This window comes from Bos mutus, chromosome 1, assembly GCF_027580195.1.
Source record: "Bos mutus isolate GX-2022 chromosome 1, NWIPB_WYAK_1.1, whole genome shotgun sequence".
Classification (NCBI taxonomy): Eukaryota; Metazoa; Chordata; class Mammalia; order Artiodactyla; family Bovidae; genus Bos; species Bos mutus.
Genome location: NC_091617.1, coordinates 35,090,887 through 35,106,910, shown reverse-complemented (window position 1 = coordinate 35,106,910; position 16,024 = coordinate 35,090,887). Strand labels below are relative to the sequence as shown.

General features: G+C 37.7%; 2 protein-coding genes and 1 long non-coding RNA gene across 4 annotated transcripts in view; 1 reads left to right on the top strand and 2 right to left on the bottom strand.

The window, feature by feature from the left end:
* Positions 1–593: 593 nt before the first annotated feature.
* Positions 594–6,705, bottom strand: C1H3orf38 (chromosome 1 C3orf38 homolog). 2 transcript variants are annotated; one of them, XM_005908376.3, is made up of 3 exons: positions 6,345–6,705; positions 3,117–3,355; positions 594–1,509 (listed from the first exon to the last, which is right to left on the bottom strand). In XM_005908376.3, exons 1-3 carry the CDS (start codon positions 6,703–6,705, stop codon positions 934–936), a joined length of 1,176 nt encoding a protein of 391 aa, XP_005908438.2. In that variant the 3' UTR covers positions 594–933. The 2 variants fall into 2 exon arrangements, with proteins under 2 accessions (XP_005908438.2, XP_070224024.1); XM_070367923.1 differs by having other exon boundaries at positions 594–1,506.
* LOC138987242 (uncharacterized) overlaps positions 6,688–16,024 on the top strand; it is an 80,185-nt gene continuing 70,848 nt past the window's right edge. The window contains exon 1 of the long non-coding RNA XR_011463709.1: positions 6,688–6,827. This is a non-coding gene — a long non-coding RNA (uncharacterized lncRNA). The remainder of the gene's footprint in view (positions 6,828–16,024) is intronic.
* The window catches only part of ZNF654 (zinc finger protein 654), an 83,504-nt gene continuing 83,359 nt past the window's right edge, over positions 15,880–16,024 (bottom strand). Inside the window, exon 9 of the mRNA XM_070367897.1 lies at positions 15,880–16,021. Within this exon, the coding sequence (XP_070223998.1) occupies positions 16,014–16,021 (8 nt within the window). The 3' untranslated portion in view covers positions 15,880–16,013. The remainder of the gene's footprint in view (positions 16,022–16,024) is intronic.

Genomic DNA, 16,024 nt, shown 5'->3' with positions numbered 1-16,024 from the left:
GTGAAAAAATCCTAATAATTTTATGATGTGGGAATATATTTCAATATATGTTTAATGTGGGGTATTGGTCACCTAAGATCATTCAAGAGAAAAAATTCATTTAAATTAGAAACTGGATATACCTTTTAAAAAATTTCAACAGTATAATAAATGCTCTATGAAACTGTTAGCTGAAAGCTTAAAGAAAAAATTCTGTTTTAAGAACAGCACTTATTACCCAAAATACTTCACAAAACGTTGCATATTATAAGATATTTAGCTTGGACAATAGATAACTCTGAAAAACGTTCGTTAAATATTTTAAAAAGCAAATTAAATTTTTCTCCACCAGCTAAATTTCTGTACTTTTACTATGAGAATGTCATTCAAATTTCTAAAATAATCCCTGACTTTAAACATCTCTAATATATGTACTTCTTTTTAAAGCAATACTGTCATAAGATGCATTTGTAAAATTACTTAGATTTAGACAAAAGTAACTGAAAAACTTAAAGGGGAAGCCTTGAACACTATTAATTTTTTCCCCACATGAAAAGTACAGATAGCAGCAGAATACCCACTAAGTGAAAATATTAACTGGTTTCGAAGGCACATTGTTAGTTACAACATCTGAAGTGGGATTTATTTGACGAATTCTGTGAAATTTTCAGAATATTTGCTGCAACTCAAGTAGAAAAGAGGCAAGTGTTCACATACTATGTTAGCTTGTAGTCAAGAAAGACATTTCAACTAAAATTTGTCAACCCCCCAACATGAAATCACTTAGACATTGCTGATGTAGTATTTGGATGAATTTCTGTAGAGAAGATTTTTTCAGACTGACAGTGTACTCAGTGCTTCAAGGGCTAGGTAAAATAAGTTCTCTTTTGGTCAACAGTGCCTAACTTCCACTAGATGAATCTTGGTCTCCAATCCCACTGTCCAGTGCCTGCCTTACATGGAGTTGTACTTCACGGGACCACATAAAGTGTTTACATTATAAAAGGCTTCTAGGTCACTTGGTTCAAATGTAATAGCCGGTTTCATTAATCTTCCAGGAGCAAGGGAACTCTCTCCTATAATTCTCAGGTTGATAAATTTGATTTTCCAAGTATTCTCCACGAAAGGGCAGCGGATGAGTCCAAAAATTTGTTCAAAAATGCCCAAACAAGTGTTTCCTCGGTGGACAGTCCCAGCAACTCCAACCATAACAAGACCATGGGGAGAAGCAGCATATTTTAGTCCATGGGAATCTAGGTTGGGACTGAGAAAAAGATACTCCTCTTTCACTAGTGACAGCAGACGAAGGCTCACAATTTCTGCTCCATGGTAGTCTATCACATTTTGTTCAGATGTGTTGTAATAAAACCTAAGCTTGACATCGTGCCAGAAGTGCTGTGGCCCCCATTCATCTTGAGGTGGTCCCAGAAGAGGATTCTGAGAATTCAGAAGTTCAAAGAACCACTGACAGAATTCTTCACCTAATCGACGAAAATCAACCTTTTCGGCGTTTTTTTCTTCTTTCTCCTGCTGATTAATAAAACCAAGGTTAATTCTCATACTTATTTTCTATCTAGGCTATTTCAGAGTCAAGTTTTCATGTACTAGTTGTAGCAGAAAGGAAATGAACCACCTATGAACTCAATGATAGTACATTCTTTCTCAAAACAGGGAGGCCATTTAAGAAACTCTCAGTTTAAACTTCTGACACTTCTAAGACATTAAGATTCAACCAAGTCTCTTAAAATATCAGCATAAATTAAGTCAATAATAAAAGCATTTTCTCTCGATTGTGGCAGTGAATCACAGGTATGTTACCTGTCAAAACTTTCAAACTGCTTTAAATGAATATACCTACTGTGGTATATTTCATATGCAGCAAAGTTTATAATAAAACCAGTCTTTAAAAGACACCTCTAAATTTGATTGAAATACATTATTTTCTATGATTGGGATTAATTTCATACACAGGAAGTATGTTTTCCAAAGGAAATACTGTAAAAATACACCTGATAGACTACCATTCTAGTCACCATGTATTCCAGAGCAGAGTACTTCACCCAGATGTTTAAGATCTTATATTTACTGGGCACATGCTACTACTAAATGTACTGGGCACTGCTTGGCACTTAAGTGCTATTTCCTTCTATCTTCACAAGTCTTATGACATGGATTTATTGTTATGCCTGTTTTATAAAGAAAACAAGGCCCCCTAATTTGAAGTCACATCTATATGATTTCAAAGTTAACACTCTTTTCAGTACATTAAGGAAGCCCTAGAAGATCCTTTCCTACTGTGAAGGCAAACATCTCTCACTTAATTTAATGTGAGTGTGTAGTTTAAAAACTTCAAGTTATCTAAAGGGTCAATAGGTATTTAAATATTCACACAGTATTTAAAATGCACAGTAGAAATACAAAGAAATACAAACAGCCAATGTCAGTTGGAGGAAGTTACTAAAATGGACTTTTTTTATAGATAACAAAAATTTCTTTCATTTATGCAATTTAATGCCAAAGAAAGTCTTCAAAATAAGAAAGGGCTTACAACAGCATTCTTTTAAAGGAGAAAAAAAAATTAGAGAACCAGAAGCTAAATTAAAATTAAATTGACCCTGCAGTCTATCTTGGAAAGGGGCATGGCAACCCACTCCAATATTCTTGTCTGGAGGATTCTTTGGACAGAGGAGCCTGGTGGGCTAGTCATAGGATCACGACTGAAGTGACTTAGCATGCATGCATGCAGTCTATCTACTGTCTTTAAAAATCAAGTCTCCATTTGATAAAGGGCTGCAAAACATTTTTCCCTCACAAATCAACAAAATACCACATATACATTACTAAATATAAAAAAAAAGGTGCAAAAGGTAGGGGATATATGTATATCTATGGCTGATTCATGTTCAAGTTTGACAGAAAACAACAAAATTCTGTAAAGCAATTATCCTTCAATAAAGACAATTTTTTTAAATACTTTGTCTTTGGTGCTTTACTGCTCTTTCTTTAGGATGCAAAAGACATAAAGCTAAAATTATAAAAAATAAACATTAATTAACCATGTCACCCCAGATCTATGATTAGCTAAAGATTCTTACACAAAACTATGGTTTAGGATATTACTATGAAATCTGTTTTACCTGTTCAGAGAGTCTAATGTCCTCTGTCTTAACTGGCTCTGGTGTTTCCTTCAATTTTGGTTGTAACTGCTTTTTCCAGTAATCCTTTGCATGCTGAATAAGATTGTGTTTTTCAGTAGCTGGAGGTATAATAACACCCTGTGTTGCCAAGTACTTAAATATGATTTCTCGGTGGACTTTTCTTCGCCTCAAAAGTTCTTCTACACTTTGACTGTAGACTAATATTGCACGAATGGCATCTAAAAGAAAATTGTAAAGATTAGCAGAAAATCATGAGTCACTTGTAAATTTGTCCAGGGTTAGCAGAAACACTATCAAATGATATTTTATAAACTCTTCTCATGGCATTATTGCTTTTGTATGAGATGGTTATCATTTTTAAAAACCTGGTTGTCAGGTTTTGGGTTTTAAAAAAAATTTCTCTATAAATTTCCCTACCTAAAATTCCTCCTTCCTTTTACTTCTCGTAAAATATTGTGAATTTAAGCATTTTAAGGAATAGTTGTATTTTAAGAAAAAAACTGAAGAGAAAAAAAAATTCTAATAAGGTCAATAGACCTACATTCATTTACAATCTCTAAAAACAGACAAAATTACAATTCTTTTCAGTTCAATCTCCTTACTCTACAAATAATGAAAGTCAGGGATACATAAGGCATCAATCATCATACCTGTAAGAAGTGGCAGAGCCAAGACCGTCTCTTTTTTTTTAGAGAATTTCTGTTAAACAGACTAAACATTATTTTTGTATGTGTGAGGTATGAAAGTAGTGAAAGTCACTCAGTCGTGTCCGACTCTTTGTGACCCATGGGATTATACAGTCCATGGAATTCTCCAGGTCAGAATACTGGAGTGGGTAGCCCTTCCCTTCTCCATGGGATCTTCCTGACCCAGGGACGGAACCCAGGTCTCCGGCATTGCAGGCGGACTCTTTACCAGTTGAGCCACAAGGGAAGTCCAAGAATACTGGAGTGGGTAGCTTATCCCTTCTCCAGGGGATCTTCCCAACCCAGAAACTGAACCGGGTCTCCTGCACTGCAGGTGGATTCTTTATCAACTGAGTTATCAGGGGAGCCCGTATGAAGTATACAGAATGGCAATAAAATGAACTCCTATATACACACGACACAGCTTAAGACATAGGAATAATTAGTATCTTTGAGGTCCTCACTTCACCTTTCCCTACATAATGCTATTCCCTCTCTCTCTTTACCTTACACGTAGATACTCTCCTAACTGCTATTTATCATTTCCTCGATTTTCGTTCTTTTTGGCTGCCCCTCGGGGCTTGTGGGATCTTTGTCCTTCGACCAGGAATTCCAGGAATTGAATCCAGACCTCCAGCTGTGGAAGCACAGAGTCCTAACCACTGGACCACCAGGGAATTCCCTCAATTTTCTTTATAGTAGTACAACGCAACCATGTATCCCTACAGAATATAGTTTGGTATTTCTTTGAATGGTCTATAAACCTAATCCATCACTATATTACTGTAATTTTAATTTTATTGTTTCTGAGATTAAGCTATGTGGATAAACACAGCTGTAGTCAACTGATTTCCAGTACTCTACCCAAGGTAATTACAGACTATGCCACAAGGCATTTACTTTTGTTTTATAGACTTATTATGTGTATCCAAATACAAATACTATTGCTTTGAACATTCCCACACTATTGGTGAATTTGACTAGAACTGTAATAGATTAAAATGCTGAATATAATTGATGGTGGATCTAAAAGCAAACAAGAAATGAAACTACCCAGTACACTAATGTCTCCCAGCCCAGAAGGGCAAGGAGAATGATCATCACCTGGAACCTGTTACAAAGGTAGAATTTCTGGGCCTGCTCCAAAACTACTGAATCAGAACCTGCATTTTAACAAAATCCCTGAGAGATTCATGGGCACATTTAAGTTTGAAACACTCAGGTAAGCAATCTTCCATTTTAGGAGATAATATCAAACTTGTTTTCCAAAGTAGTAGTTCCAATTTACACTCCCCAGTAGTTGTCAAAGACTTACTTCACAAGATAAACAATACTTGAAGTTTATATGTTTAGTTTTTGGAAATTTGGTACATATAAAAGAGACCATATATTTTCGGATTTTATTTCATTGCTTTCTAAAGATGTTGACTATCTTTTCTTATGCTCTCCCCGCCCCTTCCACCACCCCAGAAATGATTCTTCACATCAACCTAACATTTTTGTATGAGGTAGTTTCATTTCTTGTTTGCTTTTAGATCCACCATCAATTATATTTTAATCTATTCATCAATAGTGTTAGAAGGTGATTACCATGTAAAATACATAAATGCCAAAGAACTACATTAATTCTAAAATTATTTTCAGTCTAACGTCTTAGAAACTCATTTGGTGTTCATGGTTCACTTTCAAATGAATGATCTTAAACGGCGAAAACGTAAAAGGTCTTAAAAGAGAAAGGCAATTTTAAGAGGCAGACTCTGATACTTAAGTCATAAGCAATATAGGAGTCAGAAATTTTCCCATTTTAAAGTAAATTTCAGCAAATTTAAAATGAAACTGGTCAGGTAATATACAAAATGATAAAGGCTTAACGTTCAAGCCACTCATAACATTACAACCAAACAATATTTGTAATCCATGAAATCTACTCTATCGAAATGTTTATTTGGTTCTGAATGTAGTCCTAGTACACAGAATCATCTCTGAAAAAATTTGGATCCAGAAAGAGACTTAGGTTCAAACTGTCTACTGCTCTTTTATCACAGCAGTTGTTTTAAGCTCATAAAGCAGCAGACTGATAGTGTTTTTGATATCCTCCCCAAGCTCAAGAAAATAAGCAGCAGCTGATACTCCTCCCCTGATCGAAACTGAAAAAGAACACCCGACTTCCCGAAATTTCTTTTAAAAAATCACTATTCACGTACCTTGAATTTTCGAAACGAAACAAGCAGCATTTGCCCATAACATTTAAAGGATTAAAACCTGGAAAGCAGCGCCATTTTCAGCCCACCATTTCCCCCAGTGCTTGGCGAGGCGGGGATGAGCCATGGATGGCTACGAGGCAACACAGCAGCTATACTGCCCACGATTCCCGGGGGTTCCGTCCAAGTGCAGTCGCGGACCGGCCGTGAGCGAGACCTACCACGGCCTCCACTCACACACTCCGGCAAGCTGGGGGCCGAGCGAGGCCTGAGGAGAGATGGCCACCCTTTGGGGGTTGGGGGGTGGGGTCTACCCTTACCTTGGCGGTCCTCAGGCTGCACCAGACGGTTGGTGATAGTGTCGCAGAGGGCCATGATCTCATCGTTGTCCAATAGGCTGAGCAGGTTACGACAGCCCTCCATCTCCGTGTAGCTGAGCCCCGTCATCTCGACCCCCAGAATGGGGGGAGAGGACGCCGCCAACAATGTCGCTTCCTTAGGCCCAGCGGGCCAGCGCCTTGGCAACAGATACCGGAAGTGCCTTTCCGGCCGTTCACCGCTAAAGAGCCTCGGGTATTCCAGACCCGTGGGCGGAAGTCGTAGTAAATGAGGGCACTCAGGAAACTCGGTGCCCCGATCGGTGGTTCCGGGCTGCTGGGAACCGAGAGAAGTATCTCGCATCTCACTTTAGGGAAGCTCCGCGTTTACACCGGAACGCCGGCCTTCCACAAGATAAAACGAAACCCTCAATTCCTCAGGAGTCACGCCTCCAAAAGAGCGCCTGGGAGGCCTGCGTAGTACAGGTGCGTGGAAAGCTGGCGTCGGCCCCCGCGCAAGGCGAGCTCCCGAGATGCAGCGGGGCCGACCAATGGAGGCGTCTCCTCCCCGCCCGCGGGGCCGGCCCCTCGGCAGCGCTCAAAAGTTGTCTGTGGCTACTTCAGAATTGGGTGGTACACCTGAAGTTTTATATTCTTAAGTTACATAGTTGTGTGTTGAAACAGTCTGGCGTTGTTTAACGTTGTACTTGGAAAAGTTTAGGAAGAAAATCACCTACCCTATGCCACGCCTGTCCGCCTTTCAGCTTCACTCGCCAACAAGCTGGGGTCTGCTATTGCTTCTCTTCTGATCCTCGCCGGCTTGGCTTTAGTCGAGGCATTATCGGGAATGGTTTAATGTTGGGGACTCTGAAAACCAGATTGCCAGAATTTTATTCCGTCATTTATTAACTGTGACCTTGAGCAAGCTCTTTGGTCTCCCAGTTTTCTTTCTCGAAATAGATACAGTAGAGATACCTACCTGATGGGGTTGTTGGAGCGGGGGAGGAGGGTGAAGAACCGTAGCGCCTAGAAAGAGCCCAGTATGTATTAGTTCATCATTTACTAATTTACAAATGTTAGTGTCAACATTTACGAGAGGCTTAAATGCACTGTCACTGGCTTCTGTCTCCTTCCGTTGTTTTAGCCACCGTTTAGATTAACATTAATTAGATTATTGCCAGTTAGTAGCTAAAATGTGCACACTTGCATATCCAGATGACTTGCCAGTGGATGTCATTTAGGGTACATTTTAGTTATCAGATACCAATTCTTCGTTTTTCATTAAGCGTTGATCGCCTACCGTGAGAAATGACACATACTCTTCTCCGAGAAGCCTTTGGGAGTGTTGCAAATAAAGAGATAAGTGCTCATAATACTGGTGCGGAGCCACATGAAAGACATGCCCAAAGTGTGTGTGTGTTTAACGTATTTACTGAGCATTACTCGCTCACTTTAACTTGCCAGGCACTGTTCTTTATGCTGGGAACAATTATAGGTCTTTTCAGTTCAGTTCAGTCGCTCAGTCGTGTCTAAATCTTTGCGACCCCATGAACCGCAGCACTCCAGGCCTCCCTGTCCATCACTGACTCCCGCAGTCCACCCAAACCCATGTCCATCGAGTGAATGATGCCATCCAACCATTTCATTCTCTGTCGTCCCCTTCTCCTCCTGCTCTCAATCTTTCCCAGCATCAGGGTCTTTTCCAATGAGTTAGCTCTTCATGTGAGGTGGCCAAAGTATTGGAGTTTGAGCCTCAACATCAGTCCTTCCAATGAACACCCAGGACTGATCTCCTTTAGGATGGACTGGTTGGATCTCCTTGCAGTCCAAGGGACTCTCAAGAGTCTTCTCCAACACCACAGTTCAAAAGCATCAATTCTTCGGCGCTCAGCTTTCTTGATAGTCCAACTCTCACACCCATACATGACTACTGGAAAAACCATAGGCTTGACTAGACGGACCTTTGTTGGCAAAGTAATGTCTCTTTTTAATATGCTGTCTAGGTTGGTCATAACTTTCCTTCCAAGGAGTAAGCGTCTTAATTTCATGGCTGCAATCACCATCTGCAGTGATTTTGGAGCCCCAAAAATAAAGTCAGCCACTGTTTCCCCATCTATTTGCCATAAAGTGATGGGACCGGATGCCATGATCTTCGTTTTCTGAATATTGAGCTTTAAGCCAACTTTTTCACTCTCTTTCACTTTCATCAAGAGGCTTTTGAGTTCCTCTTCACTTTCTGCCATAAGGGTGGTGTCATCTGCATATCTGAGGTTATTGATATTTCTCCTGGCAATCTTGATTCCAGCTTGTGCTTCTTCCAGCCCAGCGTTTCTCATGATGTGCTCCGCATATAAGGGAAATAAGCAGGGTGACAATATACAGCCTTGATGAACTCCTTTTCCTATTTGGAACCAGTCATGTCCAGTTCTAACTGTTGCTTCCTGACCTGCATACAGGTTTCTCAAGAGGCAGGTCAGGTGGTCTTGTATTCCCATCTTTCAGAATTTTCCACAGTTTATTGTGATCCACACAATCAAAGCCTTTGGTATAGTCAGTAAAGTAGCAATAGATGTTTTTCTGGAACTCTCTTGCTTTTTCTGTGATCCAGCGGATGTTGGAAATTTGATCTCTGGTTCCTCTGTGTTTTCTAAAACCAGCTTGAACATCTGCAAGTTCTAGGTTCACGTATTGCTGAAGCCTGGCTTGGAGAATTTTGAGCATTACTTTACTAGCATGTGAGATGAGTGCAATTGTGCGGTAGTTTGAACATTCTTTGGCATTGCCTTTCTTTGGGATTGGAATGAAAACTGACCTTTTCCAGTCCTGTTGGAGCTTGCATTTTAGTAAGAGACAGAAATGTAATAATGCCAGGAAATTCTATGGCGAGAAGTCAGAGGGATGGAGGAGAGGATGTTCATAGTATATACAGGCTGTGAAGAAAGGCTTCTTTAAGTGACACTGAAGGAAAATCTGAAAAAAGTAAGAGAGACTGAACCACAGAAGAGTGTTCTAGGAAAAAGCAGCAATAGAGGTTCTGAGGAAAGAACAGAATGCTTGGCATATAGGAAGGAGGCCAGGAGGCTGGAGCAGCTTGTGCAAAGAGAAGGCGGTAAGAAGTGCGGTTAGAGCTGTAGTCAAGATTGATCTAGAGCAGGGTTTCTCAACAGAGGCATTGTTAACATTTTGGGCAGGATAATTCTTTTTTGTGGGTCTGTCCTGTGCATTATAGGATGCCCAACTGTATCCCTGACCTCTACCCAATGGATGCCAGTAGCACCTTCTCCACTAGTTGGGCTGCCAAAATATCTCCTTCCTCAAATATTTCCTTGGGGTGGGGGGCGGGGTGGTGTGCAAAATTCCCTCAATTTAGAACCACTGATACAGAACCACCTCTCCAAAAGTGCTTTCTAAGATGAAACTATTTTGCATCTGTGCTAATATAGTAACTGTCAGCCAGCCACACATAGCCATTGAGCTTTTGTAAGGCAGCTAGTATAGCTGTCAGTGAATTTTAAATTTTATTTGAATTTTAACAGTTACTTGTAGCTAGTGGCTACTGTATCAAATAGTGCAGTCTAGAGTCTTACAGCCCGTTGTAAAGACTGTGGCTTTAATCTTTTACCTCAGTCTGTATTTCCTATTCTCAGTCTCTTCAGACTAGTCACAATGGTTTTCTTGTTTTTTTATGTCTTAAACTTACCATGCAGGTACTTGCCTCAGAGCCTTTGCTCTTACCTGGCACATTCTTCATCCCCTCAGATGTCCGAGTGGCTGTCTTTCCCTTACTTCATTATTTCCCCTGCTCAGCAGTTATCAAAAGTGCTATCATCATCTCTTATCATCCTGTTTAAAATCACCACCTACAATGCCATGCTTACTTATTCTTCTCTACCTACTTTTCTCTATAACATTTATATTGTACTTTTGCACCTACCCACCCCCCGCCCCCACCAAGTAGAATGTGAGTTCTGGGATTCAGGGATTTTTTTTTTCTTTTTTATTGTCTATAAACAGGCTGGCACATAGTATGCAATAAATATTTGTTGAATAAATGAATGAACTGTAAAGCCATTGGAGGATTATAATCAGACTGGATGGTTTTGGCTGCTGCTGTCTAGAACAGACTGCCAGAAAGGCAGGGAACTCAACTAGAAGATTAATAGTCCAGGTGAGAGTGGAAAACATGAAGTCAGGGATGACTGGAAAGTTTTGATTTGAGCAACTGGAACTGCTGTCTACTGAGAGGAGGAAGACTGGGAGATATAGGTTTCAATAGAGAAATCCAGAATTATCAAGAGAGATCTGCTTTCTGGAGAGTGTAATGATGCTCAAGAAGATTAAGCAAAGAATGAGTGAAGCAGAAAAAGAAGTACAGGTAGAGGGAGTAGCAGTGAAAACTGCATGGAACAACATGGCTGTTTTTGGCTAGAACAAGGACAGTACAGGAGCCATAACATGAAAAGAAAGTAAAGTCAGTAAAATTGTAACAGGAAGGGCTCAGCAATAGGCCCTTCAGGCACTTAATTCTTAAACTTTGAAGATTGGCTCTCCCCTTTTAACAGACATGAAAGTCTCAGCTCTGTGGGATGGGCTTAGTTGCCTTAAAGCTATCATGCTAGAATTCGAATACATTTGATCTCACATCTTTGAGCTTTTCTCATTTAACTACATTCTGGTAGTTTCACTGAATACTTCATGGGAAAAAAAAAGTTTTCTAGATTAGCAGATTTGGGGTATAAGATCTGGTAAAAATATTCATTCAACAGTAGTTGTTTAAAACCTATTAAAGGTGACTTCCTTAAATGCCCTGGAAATTGGGTTTCTAAGGCGGCTCTATACATTTAATAGTTTACCTGCTAGGGAAATATGAAGAACCTTGTTGATTTAGATCTGTGGTTTTCAAACATTAGTGTGTATCAAACCCACCTAGATGACTTAAGGACAGATTGGTCCCTCAGCTGATCAAAAATTTAGCATTTCTGTTTTCTTGGGGACAGGGCACAATGTAACTTACAGAATCCTGTGAAAGTGCCAACTCCTAACCACTGCACTGCGAGAAGTCCCCCAAATTTAGCGTTTCTAATAAGTTCTCAGGTGATAATGCTGATGTTCTGGGGACCACACTTTTAAGAATCACTGCTAGTAGAGAATGAAACATCAAGCAGCCATGTCTACCAGACTTCATCCTTGTCTCTGAAATCACTGATCCTCAGGCAAGTCTAACCCTCTCCACTTGGATATTATCAGATCCACTTGTGCCCCACATTTGTAGGGAAAACTGCATGACAGAATGGAAACTACATAACGTGGTTTTAGGAGGAAACATCAGATTTTTCATTCTCACCTCTGCATTTATTAGCTATGTGACTAGCCAGGTTACTTAACCTTCCTGAGCCTTCGTGTCTAAAAAGCACTGCTGCTAACCATATTTGGGTTAACAATTAGAGGTAACATACATAAAGTAAGCTGGTACACAGTAATTTTTTCTCCATTTGCATTACCCATAAATAAGGAATAGATCTCTCTCCCATTTTTAGTTTTTATTCGAAGTAATACTGGATTGCCTCCATTTCCGGTATGGGTAGATATACAGCCCAAATTTCTGGCTTCATTATCGGTTGATTCTTGAAATCAGTATGAATTTTATGCTATGAAAGCAATCTAACTCATTTGTCTTGGAAATGTATTTAACATTCGATTGCTTCCCAGCATTCCTCAAATTCAGAAAAGAAAAAATAGGAAGTCGAGATAACCCCAGTAACTTTATATCTAAATACCTCAATGCATTTATTTAATCATCTAAGATCATATGACCATGAATCATAGATGGTGAATCCTAGATCTCAGCTCTGGAATGCTTTAATAACTTTCTCATAGTGTTTTTCAAAGCATAACATTTGTAATATTTGCAAATCACCATAATTAACAGAATATCTATTCTTTCATTTGCAGTGCTATCATCGCATCAAAGAGCTTCTCTTTCTACTTCAGCTCTCACTTAAGTTGAAAATTATAGCAAAAAGTATAGGAGGTTTACCTTTGTTAGTGAGCCAAAAGAGTAGAAGCCCTCATGACCAAGGACCTCCTTTTAGGTACAGATTACTGGCTTAAACATGTTCCCACTGAGGTGCTTCTGTAGGAACCAATTATCATAATGTACATCTTATTTCAAAATGACTTCACAGTCTTTAAGTTCCACCAGAGGCTCTTCATCTCTGAAGAATTACCAATGTAGATCAGTCCATCCACTGTCCTGGAGAGTTCTGACATTTGTCTTTCATGTACTAAGTTTGCAGAGGCTACTATTTCATACTGAAACTACTTACCTGAAATAACTTTAGTAAACAGTGTTCTATCAACTTGTAATTCCTGCATATGGACATTAGTTTAAACAATGTCTAAAAATATCTATTTTGTGTAAACTTTTAGAGTTTTGTTTTCCATGTATTTTAAAATCACTCAATAATCTGAATATAGTAATATTAACTGAAATACCTCATTCTCTTATGAAGCATAAATTTATTTAACATTTACCTTAAGCCTAATTCCTTTTGAAGTAATGTGCTACATAAAACTGAACACTTCATTACCAACAAGGACAATGTTTTATTGAACAAATCTATGTACAGTACAAAAAATTTCTTGAAATGAGACACTATTGTTGATTTATTGCAGTTCAATGGCTCAGTTTTAATTTGTACTCTTATAAAATGCAAAGTAAAATAATTTAATGTTCAACAAGGAAGCACAAATTTCCTTTCTTGCTGAATCTGTAATACCTTTCACATATTAACAATTCCAAAATGCATATGCAGCATTTAGTCATTCTGAAAAGGTGTTTTACAGTACCAAATAAATTAAAAAATAAACACTACCATTCTTTTTAGGTTTTTCCACCCATACTACAGTTTGAACCAAATATGAAAGGAGTACGGCTGTACTTTCAAGTGTGATTTGAAGAGAATCACAAGTTTGATGTTATAAGTTATCTTTTCATTATATAATTGGTGGTTTAAAAGAAAAAAAATATGGCTAAAGCCCAAAGTACCAGTGTCCTTGTCCACGAAGGGTCTCCTTTTCCATCTTCTCCATAATATCTGAGCAGCAAAATTTCAGATTTGCTATTCTTTTGACCTTACTGAAACATGGCAGAAAGCTAGTATTTAATATTTCAATGGAAATTTTTATTTGACAATGAAGGATTGAAACCTGGTCCATGTAAGATAAACACACCCTTAAAATAGAAGGAGTAGAGAAGAAAAAGAGAAGATTTTGAGGAAAAAGAAGAAAGCTTCCTTGTCTTCTGAATCCCACATTAAAAGTGTTAGAAGTTTATGCACCTCGTAAAAGCAAAATGATGTAAGTTTTATAAGGCATACATAAGAAAATGCACATATTCTTTCAATAGCAATTATTTGGTAAGAGGTTAGAAATAGAACATTGTGGTCCAATAGAATTTTATAAAACAATCCCTTGATGTATAAACCAATTTGATCTCAGTCTTTCAGAAAGTTTTCCCTTAGTAAAACAAAAGTAGAAATAAAACCTCAAATTAAAGACAAAAAAATAACAAGTGGAATATGTTTAAAATATTTTGGTATGAACTACAGAATGAGTGAAAACAATTTGCAGACATGGATTTATGTCAATAGTTACAACTTATAAAAAATAAAAAGTTAAAAATGTGATAAAATGTTAAGCTGTGATTTTAAACTTCTGGAAAAGATACAAAGCAGAAATATTTCAAAATAACTTCATTGCCCATATGAACTAGTCTCCAAACAGGCTTTTTTATTACATGACTGAACTGAAATAGAACTCAAGTATTATATTTTAGTATCAGGAAGCATGGAAAATGGTTTTTTTTTAGTTGACCTTAAAAGACATAAAAATCTGATCAAGTTGTTTATCTTATGTTATTTAAATGTAAAATCCATAGCCTAATATAGGCTACATAACAAAACAAAAACCTGATTTGACTGAAATGGACTGATGACTATCAATTGCATAGTAGTAAATGCCTATGATAAATAATAAAATTGGGACATTATTTTAGATATCTGGTTTACCATGACCTGGAAATCCTAATTTAATATGCTGCCCACGAAGAAAAGTCTCACTTCCTTAGTGGCTTCATTTAAGAAGCTTTAATATCCAAAAATTTATAATGTAGGGTCTCATGAGATTATATACTTTGAACAAGAATATACCAGTTGGAATAACTGGAATATTTGGTTGACATATTTGTACGTTAATAGCTCTGTTTTTAAGGAATCTACCTTTGCAGCTTTTGTTCATTTTACCCCTGCTATAGATTAATACCCTATTAGGTAAAAGGAAGTCTTTAAGCTTCTTCTTTTAAAGACTATATAAGTGGAACACATCGGAGAGGGTATTTTTAAAAACTTTTTAAACAATTTATTGGCTATTAAGTTAAAATCTTCCTTAGGAAAATTACTGGTCATCAAAGAAAATAAATGCATCAATATATCTTACTGTGTTCTTGCTGTGCAAGTTTTTGTGTAAATATTTCCTTTTATATATAAAAATCACTATTCAGGCCAAATTTATCAGAAATAAATAAGAAAGCATGAGTAATATGGCTTATTTTAGAATAAACTCTAATTGAATAAAACCAATGAATTCTTGACCTGATTCTTGGCTGCGTATTTTTTTTTTACAGCCAGTTATTTTCATAGGACTGTACTTAGATAACTCACATTAATGTCTAAAGGACCTTACTATGAATCATCAAGCAATGTCCTAACACTACTCTATATACAAATAGAAATATCCCAGTGTGCTTATACCATTATTCACATTGAAAAATTTGCAATTCAGTGTTTTCTTTCAACTAAGACATCTAAGACAGCCTTTAATGGTCTTATATTCCTCCCATCTCTCCCCAGAGTTACCGATAGTATTGAGGCTGCTGCTTACAGCTCATTGGTATTATAAAAATGTAAAGTGGAAGGTTCTGTCAAGAGCTCATTAGCAAAGCACTATTGTTTTGCCTCCTGTTAATTTTCAATGCTGGCATGTCATTCATTGAACTCTGACCTAATCAATCCTCTGGAAACAAGTTACAATCTTTTATGGCTAGGATGGTGGTAAGTTTTATTCTGTCAGTTTCTAAATAATAATAAACCAAATAGAAATGGTTCTTTAAAGCATGTTTGATCCAAAAGAAGGACAAAATCTGATTACGCATGACAAGAATCCTATTTGTAGAATACTTTAAATTGTTTATTGTAAACCACTCCTTCTTTTATATATATATATATATATATATATATATATAATGGGTTAGTTCTTCCCTTTCTGTAAGGCCATAGCTGGTTATTCTTTTTGACTGGTTGCCTGAACATGTTTCTCACATAAGCGAAACTGAACATGCTGCTATTGATCATCATCAACTTCTTTAAAAAAAAAAAATGTGGTTTCTCTGGATAACTGGTACTTTGGGAGTTTTGTAATAACCCTTTTGGAGTCTAAACCAGCACATCTCCTCTGTGGGTTCATTCTAGAAAATGTGCTTTGTCTTTATCTTTAGTAATCCAAGATCGCTCTAAAATTAAGGCCATCAGGGAAATAGCAAAATGATGATGCATTTTCTTGTAGTGCATTTTGCACACTACTGCTTGATCGACAGATCTTTCTGAAACATTTTTATCAGGCACCTG

Excerpts from the sequence above, each read along its gene's own strand:
- C1H3orf38 (XM_005908376.3), bottom strand. The coding sequence starts at position 6,705 with ATGCGAGATACTTCTCTCGGTTCCCAGCAGCCCGGAACCACCGATCGG. Across the intron at positions 3,356-6,344 it reads GCAGCCTGAGGACCGCCAAG|ATGCCATTCGTGCAATATTA; the intron begins GTAAGGGTAGAC and ends ATTTTCTTTTAG. Across the intron at positions 1,510-3,116 it reads ACATTAGACTCTCTGAACAG|CAGGAGAAAGAAGAAAAAAA; the intron begins GTAAAACAGATT and ends TTTATTAATCAG.